Source organism: Strongylocentrotus purpuratus, unplaced genomic scaffold (assembly GCF_000002235.5).
Source record: "Strongylocentrotus purpuratus isolate Spur 01 unplaced genomic scaffold, Spur_5.0 spur5_scaffold_14, whole genome shotgun sequence".
Lineage (NCBI taxonomy): Eukaryota > Metazoa > Echinodermata > Echinoidea > Camarodonta > Strongylocentrotidae > Strongylocentrotus > Strongylocentrotus purpuratus.
This window is the reverse complement of record NW_022145599.1, coordinates 30364168-30373130: the sequence shown is the minus strand read 5'-3', so window position 1 is coordinate 30373130 and position 8963 is coordinate 30364168. Positions and strand designations below refer to the sequence as shown.

Sequence of the window (8963 nt, the reverse complement as noted above, 5' to 3'; positions counted from 1 at the left end):
ATGTTAATTTCATATTTATTTTGTTGTTGCACATATGTGCTATATATCTTTATGTTTGTTTTATTGCAGCCAGTGGTAATGAATGATGAGGATAAGACTGGCCAAGTTATTGCTCTTACGAGTGACAAGTAAGTTTGTTTGAATTTAAATATATTTTTTGTTTCAACATTTTGTCTACCAGAGGTAAAAAAGGGTAATTTTGTTGGGTTGACGTGTGTTGGTCTGTTTGTGTTTGTCATTCTTGTGGTATTGCAGGAACTATGTATCTTTGGCGTTCATTGAAACTGTTGTATCAGTTGGTTGGGGTCAAATATCAATTTTGAGATTTTGTGGAAAAGGGAAGTGGAAGTCCTCTATACAGTGCGTGTCAATGAAAACTATACACTTTCAAAATGTCTACCAAATAAAAACTAAATGGTTCTTGGGGGAAATGTTTATATGTGACCCGGCACCACAAAACCAACAAAAAGTCGCAACCAGCGATTCTCCGTAATCAGCTAAAATGTCAATTTAGGTGAAAAAAATAGATTTTTGTTTTTTTGCATTTTCTGAAAGAGTGGTCTTTTCTGTACCTAGTATCAAAATTTGGAAGTCTAAAACATAGTAGAAGATGTGTTTTAAACGGTTTTTCAAGACAAGTTTTTTTCGCACAGCCTTCGGTCTCTTCCAAAATTTGATCACTTTTCCCGAGCGAAATTATCGTAGTCCGGAAATGGTCGGTCGTTGCTAACGGGTCGTGCTACGCGGGCTGTGATTGGTCCGTTATAGCAATCAGTGCGGCGCGCCATTTTGTTTGTATCCGCTTTCACATCCGAGTTCCAGGTTTGCGTTCGTCTTATATTCTCCGTTAACGACTTCGAGTAGCTTGATTGTACATCACATATCCAGAATTTGTTGATCAAGAGTAAGAACATTATTATATTTTATACATTTGAGAGTGACAAGTTGCGAAAAAGTCTACAACGTCGTTACAATGCCAGGTTTTGTACGTGAGCAGAGCCGTGGGATGGTACCGGGGTGCACCAACGCAGATGCCCGGGTAGCTCGGGCGGTCAACGAAGCGATGATGCGGGGGCTAGCTGCGGGGGATCAGGCCAACCTTACAGCTTTGCTTACTGAACACTTCGGGCAAGACAGCGACGAGAGAATTCCTGATAATGACGAGGACATGTTATACGATGAGACTGACGACGAAATGGACATTGGAGAAGAGGGAGAAGAGGGAGAGGAGGATATGGAACTGGATGAAGGTGAAGATGATGATTTTCAGCTTGTTGTCCCTAATTTGGCTGGAGAAGTGTTGGAAAGTGTCGTGGTCGAGTGGTTTAAGGCGCTTGACTGTAGATGCGAAGGTCGAGGGTTCGAATCCCGACACGGCACTAATATCCTTTGGCAAGATATTTACCTGCACTTGCTACTCTCCACCCAGGTGTTAAATGGGTACCCGGTAGGATGCGAACGTTCATGTGGTTGAACGAGCAAGTGTGCGCCTGTAAAATGGCGACTGGCTGGAATGCTCCCCAGGGAGTGGAAAATGTGCACACATTGTGTGCGGGTAAGCCTGAATCCGATAACCGGGGTAATAATATATCTGTAAAAGCACTTAGGTACATCGTTGGATCGGTGTATTGAGCGCTATATAAAAAACCGGATTATTATTATTATTATTAAAGAGTTGGGACTGACGATTGGTCTTCGGAAGCAAACGGTGAAGAACTTCTTCGTGTAGAGAACTTTGAAAAGTGCACCTGCAAGTCAAGAGCATCATCGTGCATCACGCAGTTTGATCCCACTTTTGTTCTGCGACTGAGAGCGCAAATGATGGACGGAGCGTTGAAAACTGAAGAAAGGAAAATGTTTATCATGGGGCGAGTGAGCGCGACAATCCAGTGCGGTGAGACAACCCAATGCTCTAAGAGAGCCGGACAAAAGGATAGACAGAGGGCAAGAGTCAGCTACATGGTAGAGGGGAAGCGTGTGTGCAGGGAGACCTACATGTTTCTACACAGGTAAGTGCATTATGTTGAATAGAAGCCTTTTGTTAACATGCTTTGCTTAAATATGCAACACCTTTACTCAGATGATTACTAACCAAAAATTTCACAAATCAATGTTGAATTCAATATTACTTTTAATAAAAAACTTTGCAAGGACTTGCCAGTTCGTATCCAAGCCATGCACATTTGGACATGATTTTTTACACCTAAAATGCTATTGGCTAGAAGTAGATTATCATTTAATTTCTTATTGGAGGAATCATAAAATGGGCAGAGCATGAGAAAAGATATTATGAAATTTAACATGGTTTAATTACTGCCCCAGTTAATCCCGCAAACTTGATTTCCTGTATTTTACAATAATAGAAACCTTTTGATTTAGCATCAATTTGATTTGCCATTAATTGTGGTTCTGTTTTGTTTTATATGAAATGAACTGTCTATTTTGATCTTAAACTAGATGGAATTTTAACTGCGCGCAGTTGAAAATGATGCCTCCGCCATAGAGCAATTTAAACAAGTTTGGAGTTTAAATCTCCAGTGGTTCTTGAGATATCATGATAACAATCTCAATGTATGGAATTTCATAAGTTGACCTCTGTGACCCTTGACCTACGTGCTCCAAAATCTAATCAGATTGTCTTCCTATGGTGATACACACTATCATTAAGTTTGAAGTTTAAATCTCCAGTGGTTCTTGAGATATTATGATATGGTGACACATACTATCATTAAGTTTGAAGTGAAAATTCTCCAGTGGTTCTTGAGATATCGCGATAACGATCTCAATGTATGGAATTTCATAAGTTGACCTCTGTGACCCTTGACCTTTGACCTACGTGCTCCAAAATCTAATCAGATTGTCTTCCTATGGGGATACACACTATCATTAAGTTTGAAGTTTAAATCTCCAGTGGTTCTTGAGATATTATGATAACAATCTCAATGTATGCAGGGTTCTTGTTAATAGCCGGCAACCGGCTATTTTTTCCGGCTGTAACGGCAATCGTAGCCGGCTGTAAGCCTCTCCAAAAAAAATAATAATAATACAAAAATCACATCATATTCGGTCAAGTCGCTATCTCAAATTTCTGTTATCACAAGCTTCACGAAGACACGCTTTCATAGCACGGGGTTGTGAAAACGGTCGTAAAGAAATGAGATGAAACGTCTCCGAAACGATCGTAAAATAAAACCCTATTAAAATATGGACTTGCGGCGCGGCGCACGCGGGGGCAGAGCTATCTAGTATATGCCCAGTGCGCCAGAGCCAAGCGCAGGCCGGCAAGCTAGCTTACGCAAGAAAAGCGCGCGTTGTGAGCCGAGCTGAGCTAGCTGAGTGAATTTATCTCCGAGATCGCACGCCAGTCGAATTAAAATGGAATCGAAACGGTAGACATCGATGTCTTCCTTCCTTACTACAGGGTTCGTACACTTACACATTTTAAAAATTCCATGACTTTCCATGACTTTCCAGAGCAGGATAATGTAAATTTCCATGACCATTTTCAATGATGAACATGTCTTAATCTAAAGCGTACAACTATACATCATCGCAATACTAGGAAGCAAATTACAAAACTGTAAGGCGCACCCCTATTTCGAAGATAAAAAAAAAAAAATCTAAAAAAAAATCTGAAAAAAAATCTGGAAAAAAACAACAACATTGTTACTAGACCTAGGTCTAACTTAGTTCACAAGCACTTCAACTGTGCCTTGTATAATGAAAAGTAAAAGTATTTTTAGAACACTGAAATAAGACGTGATCTGATCTGGTTAACAAAAAGCCACCAAAAAAAAGCCAACATTGGTCATTTTGTTAACATCAGATCGGCTCTTATTTTAGTGACAGCGTTCGAAAATACTTTCATTTTATTACGAGGCACAGTTGAAGTGCTTGTGAACTAAGTTAGACCCATTTAACAATGTTGTTTTTAAAACTAAAGATGACAGAATTTTCCTCTGAGTCCAAACAGAAATGTGGACAGGCTAGTTTTCACGTGGTGATTCGTTATCCCCTGTGTAAGTGAGCTTGCATCATACAGGCGAGTGAGCTGGAGACACGGGAGAGCTTCGGCCGGCAAAGTCCTTGTGACAGGGCATAATTTATCGAGACTGAAGAAAAAAAACGGGAAAAAAAACTCTCTTCCTTTCAAATTTGGAACGTAGTTTAACTTCAAATAGTAGATCCTATTCTTTATTTGCATTATGTAATTCATGTTGAGACACAGAGATTTTTGAAACCAATAAAAAGTAGCATTTGAGGACTCAAATATCCTGTACCTGACTGTATAAGGCCCATCCCCGACTTTGGATATTTTGCTGAGGGAAAAAAAGTGTGCCTTCATTGCGGACGTTGGGGAAAGCAGCAACCACGAGGCTAGGCTAGCTAACTACTGGCTGTATGCTCGCGCTCGCACAATGGACGCCAAATGTATATCAAATGCGATTCAGGGTTGCGATATTCGAGTAAAGAGCAACACAATTTTTAAAGGGGTTCTTAAGAAAACACGAGTGGCTCATGATACATAGTTATTTACATTTAAATTATTGTTTCATGAATATTCTGTGGTAAAACCCCAGGGTAAAACACCTTCATTCAAACTTTTAATCAAAATCAAAGCACAAGCTCGATCAAAAAGTAATCGTACAGCGTGCATGCAGCATTCTTGTATGTACACACACCGGCACCACGCACCGCACCTGTCACTGCAAGTCATTCACGCGCACAAACATCTTGCATACAGTATGAAAGACACAATAGACACGGTACCAGTAGGTCCTAAAGATATTGCGTGTTACAAAAAAGGTCCTGTGAACCACAGATTTTACCAAATGTTTTTTCCTTTGTTCACAAGACAAATTAAATGCCATTTTAACAAACATCTTGAAAAAAAAAGATTTTCCCTGACTTTCCAGAAGAAATGGATGAATTCCCTGACTTTCCCTGACTTTTTACTTCTGGAAAAAACATTTTTAAATTCCCTGACTTTCCAGAAATTCCCTGACCCGTACAAACCCTGTTACTATTAAGAGTAAGAAGCAACGTACAGGTAAGTTTTTTATTTGAAATGTAAATAGTAATGTAGGCTAAATTATAAATAATACCGGTAGTAATAATGAGTGTGAAACTGTGATTGATTTGGCGATGCACGATTCGATAACGTATTCGTAACACCCCCAGACCCCTGTGACAGCTGTCACATACCTGCAAACCATTTACCAATCCAATTTGTCATATTTTTTTATGTGTGTTCCAATTTTTTAATTTTTTTATCGCAAACGATTTTCTTCACTGACAAGGTCCTGTAAACGTCAGTTAACCGTTTTTGCCCAGGACTACCTTGTATCATTATCATGTAATTCGAAATTGTAGATTCATCACAAATATGATTGATTTATCAGAAACAATAATGGAGCATTTTCATTTCATATTGTATATCATATGAAAAGTAAGTTATTCAGCCAAAATATTTATGATCTTTATCATTAAACTATGGATCATACAGTGTGGTCATATCTTCAAAAATAAGGCTAAGATAGCACCAGAGAGCATCTAAAACCCTAAAGCTTCCAGGGCCCTTGGGCGGGCCCTGGACCCCGGCCGCAAGGGACTTCGCGCTCGTGATGTGCGCTTTTTCTTTTGCAATTTTAGTAGCCTCCTGTAAATCATAAATAGCCTGCTATCAGAAAAATTAACAAGAACCCTGTGTATGGAATTTCATAAGTTGACCTCTGTGACCCTTGACCTTTGACCTACGTGCTCCAAAATCTAATCAGATCGTCTTCCTATGGTGATACATACTATCCTTAAGTTTGAAGTTTTTACATCTCCAGTGGTTCTTGAGATATCATAACAATCTCAATGTATAGAATTTCATAAGTTGACCTCTATGACCCTTGACCTTTGACCTACGTGCTCCAAAATGTAATCAGATTGTTTTCCTATAGATACACACTATCACTAAGTTTGAAGTTTAAATCTCCAGTGGTTCTTGAGATATCATGATAACAATCTCAATGTATGGAATTTCATAAGTTGACCTCTGTGACCCTTGACCTTTGACATACGTGCTCCAAAATCTAATCAGATCGTCTTCCTATGGTGATACATACTATCCTTAAGTTTGAAGTTTAAATCTCAAATGGTTCTTGAGATATCGCGCTAACAAACTCAATACAAGGAATTTCATAAGTTGACCTCTGTGACCTGTGACCTTTGACCTACGTACTCCAAAATCTAATCAGATCGTCTTCCTATGGTGATAAATACTATTCCCGAGTCTTAAGTTTAAATCTTAAATGGTTCTTGAGATATTGTGATAACGGTCAAACGGGACGGACGTACGGACAACCCGAAAACATGATGCCTCCGGCACCACCTTCGGTGGCGGAGGCATAAAAATTAGTTATCTGGATAATGAAATGCGGTTGTTGATTCATTGAACCATGAAATCTTATAATTTCTTTATTTTCCTCTCTTATCTCACAGTGTTGGTGACACCCAGCTTCGGAATATCACCAAAAGCTACCTACAGAAAGGGGTCGTCCCTCCATCTAAGGCATCAGGTGGCATCAAGGCGAACAAAGCAGCTCATAGCAGCGATGACATCAACAGAGTTGTGACGTTTATCACAAACTTCGCAGACACCCAAGGCCTCGTCATTCCAGGGCGCATCAGTGGCGTCAAGAGCTCCGATCCCCGTATAAGACTTCTCCCGACCAATCAGACGAAGGCGTCTGTCTGGAGGAGCTATGAGACGGAACTTGCCTCCAAGAATGATCAGCGTGTGGCAAAAGGTATTGTATTGTATAATTGTAAAGAAAAGTAGGCCTATATTTCCTGTTTATGATAATAACAATATAACAATCAGCATGTAGCAAAAAGTATTGAATTGTTTAATTGTAAAGAAAAGTAGGCCTGTATTTCCTTTTATGATATAACAGCAACAAAAGTTTGATAAAAAACTTGGGCTTCTAGATAGGACACTTCAATAATTTATTAAGACAAGGGAAATCTGTTACTCATCTGTCTAAAGTGGTAAGCAATGTGCAGTTGATATGAAAAAGTTGTTCTCAGTAATAAATTTCATAACATGTATTAAGAAATTGATGTTTCGAGTTTGCTCAATTTTATTTTCTACTCTTTCTCCCTTTATTACAGGACTTCCTCCTCATAGAAGTGCAAAGCAGACAACATTTCTTAATGTTTGGAGGAGATACTGCCCCTTTGTGATCACATCTCGCCCCAAAACTGACCTGTGCTGGCAGTGCCAGAAGAACAACTCTGCAGTGTACCAGAGCGCCAACCTAACTGAGGAAGACAAGCTCGGCCGTATCCAGACCCAGACAGAACACCTTGCCCATGTTGCTGTTGAGAGGAACCTATACCGGGACATGGTTCTTGACTCCCAAGCTGCCGTCAAGGAAGGGAGAGATGGGGAGGAAATGCACTACTCCTTTGACTATGCTCAACAGATGCATTTTCCCACCGATCCTGATCACCCTGGCCCCATGTATTTCCTATGCCCAAGGAAATGCGGTTTGTTTGGAGTGACATGTGATGGTACAAACAAGCAAGTTAACTACCTCATCGATGAAGGGATGACTTCAAGCAAAGGTTCCAACTCTGTAATAAGTTATCTTCACGACTACTTCGATCAGTTTGGGAGGGGTGAGCGAGTGCTGCAGTTGCACTGTGATAACTGTGGAGGACAGAACAAGAACAAATTTCTCATGTGGTATCTCGCCTGGAGAACTCTGTATGGTTTGCACGACGAGATTGGTGTTCATTTCATGGTATCCGGACACACAAAGTTTTCACCCGATCGTACATTTGGCCTTGTGAAACACCGATACAAGAGGACCTTCGTCAGCAGCCTGCAGGACATCAGTGACGTTGTAGAGGAGAGCTCTGTCAACGGACACAACATTCCTCGACTTGTGGGACTGGAGGATGGTACAGTTATCGTACCAAGCTACGACTGGCAGAGCTTTCTTGCACCGTTCTTCTTCCCTCTCGCTGGCATCAAGAAGTACCATCACATCAGGTAAGATAGAAGATCAGTCAATACGAACAAATTTCTTTTTAAATGTATGTTTAAACCACACACTCCAATTCACGTTTCTGTCAAGATTCTAAAAGAATACAATAAATGCAAAAATTGCGCTACAAATTTTTTTTTTTTTAATTCACAGCCAAAGTATTCACATAGCTTTTGTTATGCTCAAAACCCCATGTACATGATCTTTATTACATGTACCTTATGGTTTTATTTATTTTTGTAACTCCTGTAAAATCTTTACTTATTTATTGTCATTACCAAAATACCATACTATTATTACACTGTTGTGCACAGCCATAGATAGTGTATACTACCATAGTAAGGTATTTCACTCATCCAGAAACATACTAATGCAAGCAGAATTGCCAGGAGCTCTCAACTGCTAACGTATTAAATTAGTTTGAGCAGAGTTATTTACTTCCCTCACTCGTGAATTTCTTTGCTTAAAGATGAAGTTGGGTTCTGGTCATGCGATTGCATTGTAGAAGAAACGGGTGTGGAATCGATCAGAAAAGGTTGATCATCTAGCATATAAGAATTTGTGTGTATTGCAAGGTTCTGGAATCATCAAAATGATAAGAAATTTGGCCAAGTCTTCTGTACACAAAAAGATGTACATATGGGACTACACGAACATGTGGCGTAAAAAACCGGCCCCCAAGTTTTACATGTTACATGACATATTTAGAATATGAAGGCATTTGAAGAGCCATGCTCTTCAGGGAACATGTCTTATCTGATGTTCTTCCACACTTGCATAATAAGAATGATAAAGTTCACAAATTATTTTTCACCTCTTCCCAGAACTCAACCTTCTCTTTAATCTATACTTTCAAACAAACACTGGACAATATTTGCCTATGAATCTCATGAAAAAGTACATTAAGCAATCTTTCTAGAT

General features: G+C 39.6%; 1 protein-coding gene across 1 annotated transcript; it reads left to right on the top strand.

Moving 5' to 3' along the window:
- Positions 1 to 1623: 1623 nt before the first annotated feature.
- On the top strand, positions 1624 to 8096 carry LOC105440732. The gene is made up of 3 exons (XM_030985212.1): positions 1624 to 2009; positions 6490 to 6797; positions 7162 to 8096. The coding sequence occupies exons 1-3, from the start codon at positions 1819 to 1821 to the stop codon at positions 8049 to 8051; spliced, it is 1389 nt and encodes a 462-aa protein (XP_030841072.1). The 5' UTR covers positions 1624 to 1818; the 3' UTR covers positions 8052 to 8096.
- Positions 8097 to 8963: the final 867 nt, after the last annotated feature.

What these genes read in the sequence shown, in the direction of transcription:
- LOC105440732 (XM_030985212.1), top strand. Translation starts at nt 1,819, where the DNA reads ATGATGGACGGAGCGTTGAAAACTGAAGAAAGGAAAATGTTTATCATG. An exon ending in ACCTACATGTTTCTACACAG is followed by an intron (nt 2,010 to 6,489) that starts GTAAGTGCATTA and finishes CTTATCTCACAG; the next exon opens with TGTTGGTGACACCCAGCTTC. An exon ending in TGATCAGCGTGTGGCAAAAG is followed by an intron (nt 6,798 to 7,161) that starts GTATTGTATTGT and finishes CCTTTATTACAG; the next exon opens with GACTTCCTCCTCATAGAAGT.